The sequence below is a fragment of the Dermochelys coriacea genome, chromosome 4 (genome assembly GCF_009764565.3).
Source record: "Dermochelys coriacea isolate rDerCor1 chromosome 4, rDerCor1.pri.v4, whole genome shotgun sequence".
NCBI lineage: Eukaryota > Metazoa > Chordata > Testudines > Dermochelyidae > Dermochelys > Dermochelys coriacea.
Genome location: NC_050071.1, coordinates 114,688,009 through 114,706,244, shown reverse-complemented (window position 1 = coordinate 114,706,244; position 18,236 = coordinate 114,688,009). Strand labels below are relative to the sequence as shown.

Genomic DNA, 18,236 nt, shown 5'->3' with positions numbered 1-18,236 from the left:
TTCAATGTAGAAAGCTAATGCTCTGCAAACATTCAGTGTCTGGTGTGAGGCCTCTGTCCCCCCTGCATGTGCCTTCGGAAAAAATACAGGTAAGTAAGTGGGTTGATTTAAATGAAAGGGGGACTTTGGGTATGAACTTAGGATGTGGTCCTAAGTGTACGTGATGGCAATGAGGAAAGCCACCTTCATGGATAAGTGCAATAAAGAGCAAGTTGGAAGGGGTTCAAATGGTTTTCCCATGAGTCCACGTAGAGCAAGGCTGAGGTCCCACATGGGTGTAGGGTTTTTCTTAGTGTGGGGTAAGTGTTTTCAATGCCTTTAAGGAAGCGTTTAATCATCAGGTGAGCAAATATAGTGACTGCATCCATCTTGTCATGGAAGGAGGCAATAGCAGCCAAGTGTACTTTGATGGAGCTTGTGAATAGCTCTGACTTTTTAAGTCCTAGTATATAGTTGAGGATGCTCGGTAGTGGGGACAACTGTGGTAAGAGCCGTTTGCCTTGGCACCATGTGCAGAATCGTTTCCACTTATGGATATACATTTTTCTTGTATTTAAAATCTCCGACTGTTCAGTAATATATGTTTTACTTCCTCAGAATAGGCCTTCTCAAACCCAGTCAGCCATGGAGTAACCAGCCCTTGAGGTGGAGTACTGCGAGATTGAGGTGACAGATGCATCCTGTATCTTGTGATCGGTGGTGAGGTACTAAGGGAAAGGTTTGAGGTGGTTTCACTGTCATCTGATGCAGCTATGGGAACCATGTTTGTCTGGGCCATGTGAGTGCAATGAGAATGACCCTGGACTCGCCCTGCCTGATCGTATGAATGACTCATCTTAGAAATACAGTTGGAGGAAATGCATACATCAGTGGCGCCTCCCATTTTATGGGGAGAGCATTGTCTAGGCAGTAGAGTCCCAATCCTGCTCTGGAACAATATTTTGGGAATTTGGCATTCTGAGCTGTTGCAAATAGATATACGGTGGGGAACACCCATAGTTTGAATATGGATTTGAGAATTCAGGGATCCATCTCCCACTCATGCGTTTGTGAAAAATCCCTGCTTAGTAGATCCACTGTTGTATTCTGACATCCTGGCAGATAGGATGCCAATATCTCTATGTTGTTGATGATACACCAGTTCCAAAGGTGTATTGCTTCTGTACACAGGGAGTATGATTGTGCTTCCCCTTGGCGGTTTATATCAAACATGCATGCTATATTGTCCATGAGAATCTTGATGGCATTGTTCTTGATTAGAGGGAGAAAGTGGTCGCATGCATTTCAGACTGCCCTTAACTTCAGCAAGTTTATGTGCAGGTTGGACGCCGCTGGAGACCAGCTGCCTTGGATTATATTGTTGAGTAGATGTGCCCCCAACCTATTAGGAAAGCATCTGTCATAATTGTCATGGTTGGAGTTCTTTGTTGGAAAGGGACTCCCTGAGCAGACATTCTTTGGTTATGTCCGCCATGTTAATGAGTCTTTTACTCTGCATGGCATTATGAGGCATCTATTGAGAGCGCGTCTGTGTGGTATATATACTGTTCGAAGCCAGGCCTGCAAACATCTCATGTGGAGTCTGGCATGTTTTACAACAACACTGTAGCTGACATATGCCCCAAATTGTAAGCATGTTCTGGCAGATGTTTGTGGCTGTCCATCATTGAAATTAGGTTGACTAGAGTGAAGAAGCGTTGTTGGGGTAACATTGCTGCTACTGTGAGACAATCAAGGTAGGCTCTTATGAATTCTTACTTTTGGACAGGAACCATTGTGGACTTTTGTACATTTATTTGCAACCCTAGGTCCATGAACAGGGTTATCATGCTCTGTGTGGTGTTCATTGCTTCTTGCTGCATTGGTGCCCTTTTAAGGCAATCGTCTAAGTATGGAAATATCATCACTCCTTGTCTGCGGAGGTGAGCTGCAATGACAGCAAGAACATTGGGATAAAAGGGGCAGTGTAAAGGCCGAAGGGTTGTACTCTGTATTGGAAATGCTTGAGATTGGGTGAATCTCAGGAATCTTCTGTGTGACGGGCGGATTGTAATAAGTGTCATGAAGGTTGAGGGCCAAGAGCCAATCTCCCTTTTCTAATGCCAGAATTACTGTGGTTAGAGCCACCATTTTGAAATGTCTGTTCTCACAAATTTGTTGAGTTTTCGTAAATCCAGGAAGGGTCTCCACCCACCAGACTTTTTCTGAGTTAGAAAATAATGTGTATAAAGACCTCTCCCTTTGTGTTGCACTAGTACGGGTTCCACGGCACCTAATTGTATGAGGTGGTTTATTTCCTGTTGTAACAGGTGCTCGTAAGAGGGGTCCCTGAAGAGGGACAGGGAAGGGGGGTGGGTAGGTGGGATAGAAGTAAAGGGGATGGAGTAGCCCTTCTGGATAATCTCTAAAACCCATTTGTTTGTTGTGATGGTGTTTCAGACTGAGTAGTATGGTGACAGGAGGTCTCTGAATGGGTGGGGGACTGTTTCTGATTCCGGTGTCCTAAGATCTCAAGCCCTCAACCACACCTTCAAAATGACTGTCTAGAGGAGATGGCTGAGACGTTGAAGGCTGATCTTGGTTCTGCCAACGTCTATGCTGTCTTTGTGGCCGAGTATATGGGGTAGCCCGGAATCTCTGGTTGTAAAACCTGCCTTATTTTTGTTTGCAGGTACGTAGGTGCCAGGGTTTTTAAGGTTGCCCTGGAGTCCTTTAAGGTCTTTAAGGACACATCAGTTTTGTCAGCTAATAGTTTTTGACCCTCGAAGGGCAAGTCCTCAACTGTTGCCTGGACCTTCCTTGGGAATCCAGAAAGATGGAGCCAGAATGCATGACGCATGATCACAGATGTGGCGATGGATCATGCTGCCATGTCTGCAGGGTTAAGGCAGTCCTGTAGGGTTATCCTGGTGATGAGACACCCCTTGGAAATGTTTACCGTATATTTTTCTTTTTTTGTCATCTGGAAAATTTTCAATTGAATTCTGACATTTTGGAGAACAGATTGTGTGTATATTTAGCCAGCAGGGCCGCACAGTTAGCTATGCAGAAGTGAAGTGTAGCTGATGAAAAGGTCTAGTCTTTTCCATTCCTTATCATATGGGGTTGTTCGGGACTGGTGTTGTTTCCCCTTTTGATTGACCGCCCTCACTACTAAGGAGTTTGGAGCGTGGTGTGTAAATAAAAATTCAGCTCCTTTTGTTGGCACATATTTTTTTTGTCAGATCTCTTACATGAGGTGGTGCAGTAGCTGGAGTCTGCCAGATGATTTTCGCAGGATCCATAATAGCATCATTTATCGGCAAGGCTCCCTTTGCCAATGGGGATGCCTGGAATATGTCCATTAGCTTATGTTGGGCTTCTGGTAGCTGTGGCAACAGAATGTGTAGGGATTAAGCAACCCTTTTGAAGAGGTCCTGAAAAGATTTGAAATCATCCCCCATAGTAGGGATTGGTGGCATTTGGTTTCATCTGGTGACGACGATGAGAGATAAGCAGGCAGTGAAGTGTCATGTGCGGCTATGTCCTCAGGTTCCTCGGGTCTTCCTCCTGTGTTTCTGAGGGTGCCGGGACAGTTGGTGAAGAGGACTGGGCTATTTTGGACCTAGGCGGGCTAGGGGGCCTGCAGTTTTTGTTGCCCATGGATTCCAGTATAGATTCATAGATTCATAGATACTAAGGTCAGAAGGGACCACTCTGATCATCTAGTCCGACCTCCTGCACAGCGCAGGCCACAGAATGTCACCCACCACTCCTATGAAAAACCTCACCCATGTCTGAGCTATTGAAGTCCTCAAATCATGGTTCAAAACTTCAAGGAGCAGAGAAGCCTCCCTCCCGTCAACAATGCCCCATGCTACAGAGGAAGGCAAAAAAACCTCCAGGGCCTCTCCAATCTGCCCTGGAGGAAAACTCCCTCCCGACCCCAAACATGGCAATCAGCCAAACCCTGAGCACATGGGCAAGATTCACCAGCCAGATACCCAGGAAAGAGTTTTCTATAGTTAATCAGATCTCATCCATCTAATATCCCATCTCAGGGGATTTGGCCTATTTACTCTGAATATTTAAAGATCAATTACTTACCAAAATCCCATTATCCCATCATACCATCTCCTCCATAAACTTATCGAGTAGAATCTTAAAACCAGATAGATCTTTTGCCCCCACTGCTTCCCTTGGAAGGTTATTCCAAAACTTCACTCCTCTGATGGTTAAAAACCTTCGTCTGATTTCAAGTCTAAACTTCCTGGTGGCCAGTTTATACCCATTTGTTCTTGTGTCCACATTGGTGCTGAGCTGAAATAATTCCTCTCCCTCTCCTGTATTCATCCCTCTGATATATTTATAGAGAGCAATCATATCTCCCCTCAACCTTCTTTTAGTTAGGCTAAACAAGCCAAGCTCCTTAAGTCTCCTTTCATAAGACAAATTTTCCATTCCTCGGATCATCCTAGTAGCCCTTCTCTGTACCTGCTCCAGTTTGAATTCATCCTTTTTAAACATGGGAGACCAGAACTGCACACAGTATTCTAGGTGAGGTCTCACCAGTGCCTTGTATAACGGTACTAAAACCTCCTTATCCCTACTGGAAATGCCTCTCCTGATGCATCCCAAAACCGCATTAGCTTTTTTCACAGCCATATCACATTGGCAGCTCATAGTCATCCTATGATCAACCAATACTCCAAGGTCCTTCTCCTCTTCCGTTACTTCTAATTGATGCGTCCCCAACTTATAACTAAAATTCTTGTTATTAATCCCTAAATGCATAACCTTACACTTCTCACTATTAAATTTCATCCTATTACTATTACTCCAGTTTACAAGGTCATCCAGATCCTCCTGTATAATATCCCGATCCTTCTCCGAATTGGCAATACCTCCCAGCTTTGTATCATCTGCAAACTTTATTAGCACACTCCCACTTTTTGTGCCAAGGTCAGTAATAAAAAGATTAAATAAGATTGGTCCCAAAACCGATCCCTGAGGAACTCCACTGGTAACCTCCCTCCAACCTGACAGTTCGCCTTTCAGTAGGACCCGTTGCAGTCTCCCCTTTAACCAATTCCTTATCCACCTTTTGATGTTCATATTGATCCCCATCTTCTCCAATTTAACTAATTCCCCATGTGGCACGGTATCAAATGCCTTACTGAAATCTAGGTAAATTAGATCCACGGCATTTCCTTTATCTAAAAAATCTGTTACTTTTTCAAAAAAGGAGATTAGGTTGGTTTGGCACGATCTACCTTTTGTAAAACCATGTTGTATTTTGACCCATTTACCATTGACTTCAATGTCCTTAACTAATTTCTCCTTCAAAACTTTTTCCAGGACCTTGCATACTACAGATGTCAAACTAACTGGCCTGTAGTTACCCGTATCACCTTTTTTTCCTTTCTTAAAAATAGGAACTATATTAGCAATTCTCCAATCATTCGGTACTATTCCTGAGTTTACAGATTCATTAAAAATTCTTGCTAATGGGCTTGCAATTTCAGGTGCCAATTCCTTTAATATTCTTCGATGAAGATTATCTGGGCCCCCCGATTTAGTCCTATTAAGCTGTTTCAATTTCGCTTCTACCTCTGATATTGTAATATCTACCTCTATATCCTCCTTCCCATTTGTCATGCTACCATTATCCCCAAGATCCTCTTTAGCCTTATTAAAGACTGAGGCAAAGTATTGGTTTAGATATTGGGCCATGCCTAGATTATCTTTAACCTCCGCTCCATCCTCCGTGTTAAGCGGCCCCACTTCTTCCTTCTTAGTTTTCTTATTTATATGGCTATAGAACCTTTTACTATTGGTTTTAATTCCCTTTGCAAGGTCCAACTCTACTCGACTTTTAGCCTCTCTCACTTTATCCCTACATCTTCTGACCTCAATTAGGTAGCTTTCCTTGCTGATCCCTCCCATCTTCCACTCCCTGTATGCTTTCTGCTTCTTCATAATCACCTCTCTAAGATGCTTGCTCATCCAGCTTGGTCTACAACTCCTTCCTATGAATTTTTTCCCCTTTCTTGGGATACAGGCTTCCGATAGCTTCTGCAGTTTTGATTTAAAGTAATCCCAGGCCTCAACTACCTTTAGATCCATAAGTTCTTCAGTCCAATCCACTTCCCTAACTAATTGCCTTAATTTTTGAAAGTCAGCCCTTTTGAAATCAAAAACCCTAGTTGCAGATTTATTTTTGTTAATCCTTCCATTTAGTTTGAACTGAATTAGCTCATGATCACTTGAGCCAAGATTGTCCCCTACAACCATTTCTTCCATGAGGTCCTCGCTACTCACCAAAATTAAATCTAAAATGGCATCCCCTCTAGTCGGTTCAGCAACTACTTGATGAAGGAATCCATCAGCTATCGCATCTAGGAAAATCTGAGCCCTATTATTATTACTAGCACTGGTCCTCCAGTCTATATCTGGGTAGTTAAAGTCTCCCATGATCACGCAGTTTCCATTAGTATTTACTTTATTAAAGACATTAAAAAGGGCTCTATCCATATCCAAATTAGATCCCGGAGGTCTATAGCACACCCCAAGCACTATCGTAGGAGAGGCTTTACTAGTTTTCTTCCCCAATGTAATTTTTGCCCAGACAGACTCTGTCTTATCCATTGCATCGCTTCTTATTTCTTTACATTCTAACTCATCGTTGATATACAATGCTACTCCACCCCCTTTACCTTTGTTTCTGTCTTTCCTAAACAGCACATACCCTTCAATACCTGTAGTCCAGTCATGACTACTATTCCACCATGTTTCTGTTATCCCTATAATATCTGGTTTCACTTCCTGCACCAGTAGCTCTAGTTCCTCCATTTTGTTACCTAGACTCCTCGCATTGGTGTACAAACATCTTCATTTTTGCTGTTTGGCCTCGCTCACATTTTGTACCCTATTAGGCACAGTCATTCTACAGCCAGTATAACTTATTAGACTAGTATCCACACCGCCCTCGCTCCTTATATACATTCTCCTACCCATGGCTGTATCCTTTCTTACTTCATCTTCTTCCCTCTCAATGCTAAAATCTGGCGTGGAGATTTTCTGGACATCTCCCATCCATCTCCCCCCAGTTCCTAGTGTAAAGCTCTCTTTATCAGTTGTGCCAGCCTCGATCCTAGAAGTCTATTTCCTTCCCTACTCAGATGAACTCCATCCCGAGAGAACTGACCTCTGTCCGTGAATGCCTCCCAGTGGCCATACATCCCAAAGCCCTCCTTATAGCACCACTGCCTAAGCCATCTGTTGACAGTCATCTGTTGTCAGACCTTTGTTGCCCTTCTCTAGGAACAGGAAGGATCCCGCTAAAGATCACCTGAGCCTCAATTTCCTTAAGCGTCTTCCCCAGCCTAGCATAGTCTCCCTTGATACTTTCCAGCGAGAATCTGGCTGTATCATTTGTTCCCACATGAAGGATAATTAGGGGATTCTTTCCCGCTCCCTTGAGGATCCTTTTCAACCTCAGGTCTACATCCCGTATCTTAGCACCCAGAAGACAGCACACCCTTCTATTCTCAGGATCAGCTCTAGTTACAGGCCTGTCTATTCTTCTCAATAAAGAGTCCCCGATCACATAGACCTGCCTTTTCCTGGTGACAGTGCTATTCTCCAGTCTCTCCCCTGTTCCCTCTGGCTGCAAGTTCTTTCCATTCCTATTTTCCCTTACAATTCTCTTCAACCCATCCTGTATCCTCCTAGGGCTCATATTTGGTGTAGTCTCCCTTGACTCTTCCCCTTTTTCTATAGGACTAGCCTCTCTTCTCTTCTTCCTTACCCTTCCACCTTCAACAAGTACCTGCTGAGCCCCTTCTTCATTTTCCAACTCTGCAAACCTGTTCCTAAGCTCTATTTCTCCTTCACTAGCCCGTCTTTTTCTCTGCCTGGTTCTTTGAGTCACATGTTTCCACTGACCACTTTCCTCATCCAGTCTCCCCTCAAAATTCCCCAGCCCTGCTTCCATCTGCGAGTCTGAGCTTTTCCCTTCAGATACCTCATATCTTTGCTCCATCATCTGCTCAAACCCCTTCCTAAACTCAACCAGACTTTCCACCTGCATCTCCAAACCTCGGATCTTTTCCTCCATCAGCTCTATCAGACGGCATTTCATGCAGAAAAAACTCTTACCGGTTCCCCCCTCCAGGATCATGTACATACCACAGCTTCCACATCCTGTCATCCTCAATGTGTCTTTCACTGCAGGAGTCACTCCCACAGCTTCCTCTGTATCTGTCATCTCCTTCCCACCTAAATCCTGTTAATCTGGGAAACACAAGCCACACCAAAAAGACCACCCCCCCCAGCAAAAGCAAACCCCAAACAAGCACCACAATCCAAACTCCCACTCAAACTCCCCTGTTTAGAGCTCCGTTTGTGAGCTCCTGTGCCGCTGCCTGACTGGCTGGCTACCTTTATAGGGCCCCTAGTCAGAAGCCCCACCCCCTAAGCAGGGCTCAGCTGCTCTCTCAGCACAAAGCCCCACCCCCTAATCAGGCTCAGCTGCTCTCCCAGCACAAAACCCCTACACACACACACAAATACTAAAAATACAAAACCAAGTACAACTACCTTCTCCTCCAACAGAACTCCCACTCAAACTCAAACTCCCCTGTTTAGAGCTCTGTTTGCTAGCTCCTGTGCCGCTGCAGCTGTCAGTATGACCAGTTAGGTGGGAATGGTATGGGGGGGCGGTGTCCATGGGTGACTATACCATTTTCTTTTGGGCGACTCTTGGTCTGCAACCACTTTTTTGTAGCCTTTCTAGGAGTAGGCTCCTTAACAGCTGCTGTTGGAGCAGAGCTCCTGTCAGAAGCTGCCGCTAGCGACTGTTGGCCAGGGGGTGACTGTTGGATTCAGGGCTGGCAGCTGGCCTGAGGAATTTCTCCATCATGAGGAGCTTCAGCTGGAGATCTCTGGCTTTTCTTGTCTTGGCTGCCAGCTTTCTGCAGTGTGGGCACTTTTGAGCAGTGTGTGTCTTGCTGAGGCAGCAGACACACTGAGCATGGCCATCGGAGACCGGTATGGAGAGTCTGCAAGTCAAGCAGCATTTCAAACCAGCTGAGCCTGACATGCCTGAGAAAGTTGGTCTCAGAGAAAAACAGGGGTAAACCCTGTTTGAGGCTAAGGCTGTAGAGGCCTGCTAGAGAGACAGGCGGATAGGGAGAGTAGAAGGGGGAAGAAAAATTTGTTGATGAAATTAAAGAAATCAGAGTAGGGCAAGGGGATAGGGAAGCTAATTACAACTAAGCTAACACTACCACAATGAATTATCTATTATAATTTTTTTCTGAAGTAAGAGAGGACACTGCTGATCACTCTGACGCAAGCCAAAGGCAATAGGGAAGAAACTGGGGTACGGTTGCCTGTGCACCACTACGTAACTTCTCAGAGCGGCGTGAGACGGCTACAGCGCATGTGTGGCCCAACTGGATACTGTACCACAGATCTCCGATTACAAGACCAGGGCGTCAAGACACCTAAAGTGGAGCACCCACAGGATCACTCCTCGAACAAGAATAATTCTTTTGTCGACCAAGCACTGTCCACACTAAAGGTTAGATTGGCTTAAATACACCATGCAGAGGTGTGGATTTTTCACAAAGCTGAGCAACCTATTTAAGCAGACAATTTTCTAGTGCAGACCAGGCCGAAGACGAATATAGCATGTGTAGTGTCTATATGTCATGTTAGCATACAACATAAAACAATTTAATCTAGTACATTAAAGAAGGCCTACATATTATATATGCCCCAAGAAATTACAGGAATGGGAAACCAAACACTAACCTACTTTATATTCAGTGCTGCAGGGACAGAAGAGAAAACAAAAATATTTTTGATCTCAGTTTCCATCTTTAAAAATACACTGAAACAGAATAATTCAATCATCTCACGGAGAAATATTTTTTTCTAAAATATGAATTGTATTTCACAATCTATTTTGTTTAGAAAAACGTACACGTTCTGGGTGACTAAAGTCAAATATAAACATTACCTTTATGTTTTCTTGACCTACCAACTGCCTCAAAAATTATCTGCAAATTATGTGAATTGTGGCTGTTACACAACAGTCTCAAGTTTAATTTATGGATCTAAAACTATGATTTTAGAAGCAGAGGTGTTTCAGGCACATTAAATTCATCCTCAGAAGTGCACTGTTAATAAGAAAATAATTACTGGAGCTTTATGAAATGGCTTTTCTAACTCTAATAGAAAAAAACCCCAACATTTTCTGCATTAGACTCAATCTTATTCTACATCTTATAGCTGTCTTAAAACACACAGTAAATCACAACTAGAACATGCTTAGAAGTCCAATAGTATACCTACATCTGCTGTAATGTCATTGAATTTTGTTATAAATGCATGTTTCACAATATCCACTGCAATTTCTGATGCAATGACCATGCAAACATCTGGAAACAACACCCAAAGGTGATCTGAAGGTTAGGAAAAAATTAAAAAAATCAGTTATACTGTACAAGTTGATCCCATAAGTAAAGAAAACTTGCAATTATTGCTTAGCACAGCAGTCAAACTTTCAAAGGTAAAAAGCATTATATCTATATTTATATCTCAGAAAGGAATGGGTGCCTTGCAGAGGTGAATTCCCACCACAATATCTACTCTGGAGAATTGTTTGTATTAGCATAGCATCCAACGGCCCTAAGGAGGATCAGACTCTGTTGTGCTAGACCCTGCACTGTGAGGTCTTATCTTCACTAGGACAAAAGGTATGTTTTTTAACATGTGCTAGCTATCATGTGTTAAAATCTTAGTGTAGACAAAGCAGTCACAGTTTAACACGTTATCTGGTTAAGGTAAATCCATTGGCCAACATGCATTAAAAACCACCTTTTGTCTTAGAGAAAAAGGCACAGAATTAGGCCCTATAACACTAAATACATTTCCAACCTGCTACATTAGAACAAACACCAATGTTTATATGAATTAAGTGTTTAAAAAAATAACAAAGTTTAACTAATACTAAAATCAAGATGGAAACTTGTTTTTAGACTTGTACTCTGTTCCTTTCTTGCCAGCATAAGAAAATAACTACACTAATGGGACTTCTTACTGGTAGATTCGAAAATATAAAAATATAACTCAAAACTTTGCAAAAACACATCAATGTTTATTTACAGTGCAAGGGAATACGCTTCCAATGGAATCACAATCCACAGAAAACTGGAAATAGTTTACAGATTATTCAGGTCCTGTGATCTGAGGTCATAGGAGTCTTTGATTTTAAGAGTACTGCTTGCTTTTTGACTTTCAGATTGCTGTATTGAGCAAAGGGGTATGTACGATTGTCTTACATGTGTACCTGTAGTATTGTAATTACAAACTAACAAGTGTATAATTTAAAAATTACATGTTTTTCAATAGCGTAATTACCTGGATTCCATGAGAACTGTTCCATATTTCTTAGACATACTATCAATAACAGCACATAGTTGGTGAATCTCTCTTTTATATCTGGGGGAAAAAATCAATTGTCAACTCCAAATAAAATAGTTATTTATATGTATTATGGTAGTGCCATTGTACTAGGCATTGAACACACAGTGAGAGACAATATTTGCCCAAAATTGGTCAATCATATTCAGAAGGACAAAATATAGTTTGTCACTTCAAGTAATTTACAACTCAAACTCCTGCTTCCTCTAGTAGGCTGAGATCAGACATATCAAAGGGATGATATGGACTCAGTGCTCCAGTGCAAGTGAATGGCCTTACGTGAATTGATTGCACCATATTTAGAAGATCTCTAGTAGTCTATCCCGAAGCAGCATTAAATGCAAATTGGAGGAAGCTGTCAGTTCTGGTCTCATTAAGGTAAAAGATAGTGCTACAAAGGCAGTCAAAGCTTGATATAGAATCATTTGCCATGCTGGATCAGATCATGTGTCCTTCACTTTGGTAACCTACCTATGGCAACAGCTAATAGTCAGTATAATATATATGCAGCATCTATAAACATAGTATGATAAGGCGAAGTTTATGAGGTCTTCTACTCAGCTTTGGATGTAACAATACCTTTGGAACAATGCATCCAATCAATTCCAACACCACAGCGAAATTTTCTAAGCATCAGTGGGCAGAACCCTACTGATTTTGGTGGGAAAAAAAAATCGGAAAAATAGAAGGGGGAAAATGAATGACATGGAGACCCTGGCACATATCTGGTTAGCAGAGAGCAGATTTAACTGCCTCTGACATGGTCCGCAGATCGAACAACTGGTTGATGGCAGCCATTATCACATTCCAGCCGAATACCCCTCATTTCAGCTCTCCCTATCCTGCCAATAAAGTTTCAAAATACTCACGCCCTGAAGGAGAGAGAGAAATCAGCATGGTGAGGTAGAAGGGGGAAAATGGAGAGGTGTGGTGGAAGGGAATGCACACAGAACTCCTGGCATGGGGGACATGGGGACATGCACAGAGCCTCTGCTATGGGGGAAGAATTGGGGACAGAGGGAAGTGGAGCTACACACAGCCCCTGGCATGAGGCTACTGGAGAACACAGAATCCCTTTCACAGGAGAGAGAGTTGGAAGGGGTTGCAGCAAGTCTCTGAAATAGAGAGGGAAGGGAAGGGGTTTGTGGGGAAATGGGAGGAATGCAAGAAGCTGTTAGAGTGTACAATGAGGTTGGCCTACAGAAGTAACGAAGAGTGCAAACGCCTAGTTTCAAAATTGCTTGACTGAAGATACCATTCCAGGTAAGACCAGGTAAAAAGCATACTTTTTACGTACAGTTCAATATACCAGGTATTATAGCAGGACCAGAATCTAAATGGTGTAAGTTTTTCCAAGGATAATTCTACAAGAAAGCTTAGGGATAACCAGGCACCATTAGATTTCATGTGTATTCTGATATACTTTGGCTTAGATTTGATATGACAATTATCAGCACTACAAAAATGATCATGCAGTTTTCAAGCGACCATTAAATAAATACTTTCTCTTTTACTGAACAAAAAAAAATTATGAAATCCTTTACTCTGTCTCGTATGTTGCGTAGGAACATTAGATCAATATGTAATGTTTCATTAAAATGCAACATTGCAAAAAATTATACCCAAGACTTCACCATTGATATTACAAAAATATATGAAACTGTGAAGGGAAAAATTCCAAAATTTGAGGAAGCATTCTAAAGTATGGATCCTCAATGAAACCTGAAATGGCCATACCCCCCGCGTCCCAAATTCTGTTCAATATGTGATGGCTCCCCATACCCTGTATTAGGGGACACAGGAGAAGAGATAGGGGGCGATCCTAAAGATCTGCTATTTTTGTTGTTCTTGCAGGTGGACCCTGCCCCACTTTCCCTGGGTTCTTCCTCCGCTCAAGGTGCCTTCTCTTATTATCTTTCCCTCTTAACTGCCACAACTGTTGAAAGGACAAGATGGGTAAGGTAATATCTTTTATTGGACCAACTTCTGTTGGTGAGAGAGAAACAAGCGTTTGAGCTTACCCAGAGCTCTTCTTCAGGAAATGAAGGCCATGTCTACACTATAAAATTAAGCTGACTTAACTTATGTCGGTATACAGCCGCCATAGTAATCACATCGCTTGCATGTGTCTACACTTGACTCCTTGTGTCTTCAGTGTGCATCCTCACCAGGAGTGCTTTTATTGATCGTACTGTTAGTGTGGGACATTGTGGGATGGCTCCTGAAGGCCAGTAACAAACATGAGCAATGAGGTGTCTACACCGACACTGCATTGACCTTGACACTACACTGCTCATGGAGGCAGAGTTATTAAGTCGGGATAGTGGGGCAGTTACATTGGTCAAGTGAAATTTTAACTGTAGACGCTTCCTTAGTTGGGTCAACGTAAGCTGCCTTGCTCAGAGTTATCAACCTAACTCTGGAGTGTAGACCAGACCTCAATCAAATAGATCTACTTGGGGAGTTTCCCAGAGCAGGAAGATGGACTTGGCAATATCTAGAAATGGAGACCACCCATGGTGATTGGAGAAGGTCCTGCTCAGTCAACCCACCCATGTGTTCTGCTTCCCTGGAAGGTAAGCAACTCTGAGATAAACTGAATTGGTTATGCAAAAGATCCAGAGGCAGATGGCCTCCTATCAGAGCTGTCTTGAGTGTGCCCCTCCCTGTCTGTTTACATAAAACATGGCTGCAAAGTTGTCTGTTAGAATCAGCAAGCTCTTTCTTGCTTTATGTTGGAGGAAGGCTCATTAGATCCTGAGGTGCCCGGAGGCCTTGAGTCTGCCTGGACCCCCCGCCCCCATCCAGGTCTGATGCATCTGTAACTAAAATGAGGGCTGGCGGGGAGGGGAGGGATAAAGTTACCTGACACAAGACTTGACGGGGTTAAGGTGGCTAGGTAGGCCAATTAAATGCCCAGGCTTCACCTGGAGGAGGAGCCAGGGGGCAGCAATTAATCAGATGAGCTCAGCTAGATGGGAACAGGAGGGGCCTGTAGAAAGCCCAGGAACTGAGAGCAGTTGGGGGGCTACAGGGAAGGAGTCTGCAGTTACTCCCTGGGAAAAGGGAGGTATGTTTGGGTCTATAGAAGCAATTACCCCACAGTTACTCCTTGGTAAGAGGGAGTTTGGGCTGGCAAATGCAGAAATGGCTCCGGGAAAAGCAGCTAGGGACAGGATAAGGGCAGACCTTGCCTGCTAATGAGAAGGCCTGAGTTGGAACCCAGAGTACAGAGTGGGTCCAGGTTCACCTACCAGCCACTGGGGAAGTGGCACAGACCAGGTAGTAGAGAGTGGACTGCTTGGGACAGTTTGCCCTGAAATACTTTGATACCCCAGAAGGGGGAAACATGCAGTGACCCAGCCTGAGGGCCAAGTCGTGAAGAAGGAGTACCGGGAGTTGCAGAGATGGGTGGAAAGACCCCCATAGGGGACGCAGCGCCTGGAAAGAGCTAATTACCAGAGTGGCCAGAAGACGGCGCCCTAATGATGAGTGGATCCCCATGACAAGGGAACTGTCCCCCCTCCCACCCCACAGATTCAGAGAGTCCACCAATCCAGGAATGATAAAACGGACGTTAGCACACAAATCACCTTGTCCAGATGATTTCAACTTGAGGTGTATACAGATGCGAGCCATGCAAGAAGCTTTCTGAGGTGCAGCCTGGTGTGTTGAACTACATAAGTAAATGTTACCATATCATTCAGGATGCAGAGGAAGACCTATTGGGTTGGGGAATGACCCACAGTGTCCCAGAATGGCCACTGATACTGGGCTGCAACCCAATCTTGGTTGGGCCCTTGCCCCTTAGGAGGAGGAGCAAGCCAGTGTTGAGACTGCTGCACTGCCCATGGTTCCCAAGTCTCTAATGGAGGCTCTGTCCTCTGTCTTGGATGACACACAGACAAACGTACTTCTGAATCTGAAGATGAAAGCATCTGAATGGTCGGACATTGGAGTTGGGGGGTGGAACCAGTCAGTATCAGGGACAGGTACCCTAAGCCCTGGGGAAGGAGGTATTGGGGTAACCAGCAGAGGCTTGCCCTTAAACTGCACCAGTCTTTGCAGAGGCTTGGTAGTTAGTGGCACTGTGAGTTAGGAGCCACAGGCACTGGTACCAACTCTGAACCTTCTTGCACCACCAGGAATACCGGCACCGAGAAGCTAAGTCTCTTGTGGCTGCATACGACTCCAGGGTAGATGGGAGTCGCAGTGGCTGGTGGCTCTGACTCAGAGACCTTTCAGGGGACACCCTCGATGGACGTGGCACAGGCGTGGGAGGCAGCAATCCCTTCTTTTTAGGTGAAGATTGCTCCAGCAAGAGACTCTCCCCAGCATGTTTCCTAGCCTCTGCCTTTACTAGGCTTAGGCACAGACATGACCAAGCCCGGTACCAAGCCTGAGGAAGGTCTAAGCCTTTTCTTCAGTACCAATGAGTGGGACCAGAGGCATTTCTGACGCTCTCTGCACCGAGAACGATGTACTCGGGGTGCTCTACGTGTGCACTGAGTCCGATAGGGGCCAAAATGCTGCCTCCATGAGTAGACACTTGAGCCTTCTGCTCTGTTCTTTGAGCAGAGCTCAAAACCCTTGCAGATCTGACATATCGCTGATATGGGAGTCTCCCTAACACTTTAAACAGGCTGGGTGTAGGTCATGGACCAGCATGTGTTTAGTGCAAGTTCAGCAAGACTTAAACCCTGGTGAGCGTGGCATCGCTCTGGTATGGAAAAATGAAACAGTCCAAAAGACCTATGACTAAAACTATCAATAAAAATTAGCTAACAACTAATTCCTAACAATAAGAAGCTATATATACACAAGGGAGGGAAGCATTTACAATAACCAGTCTAAGATCCTTCTGACAACTGTCACTGGGGGAAGAAGGAACTGAGGAAGGTGAGGGGCAACTCCACCTTCTTATACAACACACAACAGCGTATGGCAACAGAGGGAGATCAAGCCACCCTGATAGGTACTGCTGAGTGAAAAAGTTCTCCAATAACTGTGCCCAAGGCGAGCACACACCTACAGCCAAATGGACATGTGAAAGCACCCACAGAAGAAAGAAAAAGAGAATCTCTGAACCAGACATCAGTATGAAAATGGGACTGAAACCTCCAGCCATAACAATGCACTCTGGCCCAGCTGAAACTGTTCTAAGGAAAGAAAGGGGCATGAAGCCCAGATGGCGTGGACAATGCTGGAGGCTCCAAAGTCCACTGGCAGTCAGTGCCTCAGAGGAAGTCACCTTGCAACTTTCTTTTATAAAAAAAAAAAAAAAGTTGTATTTTAAAGAAAACTCAGATACTATAAAAAAGGATATGGTGGGGGGATAAGAGGATGATGGTGAGATGGCCTTGCATCAAGCTGGGACTAATGCTGATGATCAATTGGTTGCGGTTTCATGGCAATTAATTTGCTCAACGTGGTTAGAAACTAACTGAACTTTGGAAAACTAGAGTATATTTTACGGGGTAGTTTGAACTATGGGAGTTCCCATCAGGCTTGAGCACAGATCCAGGAGTGGCATTCTAGTCAGATAAGTATCTTTAGAGAATACTCTCCCAGGATGTATCAAGCAAGCAGGAGGCAAATCATTAGAATCCTACATCAGAAAACAAAACAAAAAACATGCATGTTGAAGTAAAGGCACAGAAAGTGGTATTCACAGCATCAAAAGCAGCTAAGTCAAGAGGGATAAGAATAGATGCAAGACCTTTGGAGTTTGCGCTAGGCAAGTGATTAAAAACTAGTGAAGGCTGTCTCATTAGAATGAGAACAAAAACCAGCTAAGAGGAGATCAAGAACAGAATGCAGAGTGAGGTAAAGAAGCATGTGACAATTAGCAGCTATTCCAAGGTATTTTAAAAGAATGAAAGAAATGGGGTGGTAACTGGAACAGACGGTAGGGTCAGAAAAAAGGTATTTTAAAAATAAAAACACAAAGGGGAGAATTAGCTTTTGGAAATGGAAATTCAAAAGTCCAAGATATACTCCTGAGGGCATTCTGTGCCAAAAATATTAAAAATTCTGCACCAAAAAAATAAAAATGTTGTGCACAGTACTGCAAAATTCTGCAAATTTTATTTGTCAAATAAATGTGGAGGCTCCAGCACGGCAGTGGGAGCACAGGCCACTGACTGCGCAGAGGTGGGAGATCACCATGCAGCTCCCCCAACACGACACAGATTCAGCGGGGAGGCTGCACCCAACTCTGACACAGCACAAGGCCTGAGCCTGGCCCAGAAACACCCTAGGCCCTGCCCCTCAGTGTGGACAGGCAGGCTCAGCAAGGCAGGATCCAAGCGTTGAGCAATCTGGCTGCAGGCAACTCAGTGGGGGATCCGGGTGCGATCTGGAATCACAGAGGCTTGTTGGGGGGTTCTGGATGTAATGGTAATGGGACTCTGCAGGTGAAGGTGGCTGGGGCTCAGAAGGGGGGATGAGTACGGGAGGGTACAGAGCTCGGCACTGGTGTGTGGGGGCTCAGTGGGGAGTTCAGATGATGGGGAGTAGGACAGAGATCCAGGTGTAGCTGGTTGGGGCTCAATGCAGTGGGGATCTGGGTGCAGGACTAGTGCTCATCAAGGTGGAGTTCCGAGTGTGGGGGGATGAGACTTGGCGGAAGGGTCTTGGTGTGAGAGGGTCTGGATGCATGGGGGTTTGACAAATGGGGGGTGCAGTTTCCTGTACAGGGATCCCTCCCCATGCAGCTGAGGAGCGATGGGTGCAGGAAGTGGGGGGAAGGAGGGGGAGTTTGC

General features: G+C 44.3%; 1 protein-coding gene across 4 annotated transcripts in view; it reads right to left on the bottom strand.

Moving 5' to 3' along the window:
* TAPT1 (transmembrane anterior posterior transformation 1) overlaps positions 1–18,236 on the bottom strand; it is a 92,154-nt gene that overhangs the window by 21,897 nt on the left and 52,021 nt on the right. For all 4 annotated transcript variants that reach the window (XM_038398638.2, XM_038398637.2, XM_038398639.2 and 1 more), the window contains 2 exons: positions 11,410–11,490; positions 10,342–10,451 (listed from right to left, as the gene is read on the bottom strand). In XM_038398638.2, the coding sequence (XP_038254566.1) occupies positions 10,342–10,451; positions 11,410–11,490 (191 nt within the window). The remainder of the gene's footprint in view (positions 1–10,341; positions 10,452–11,409; positions 11,491–18,236) is intronic.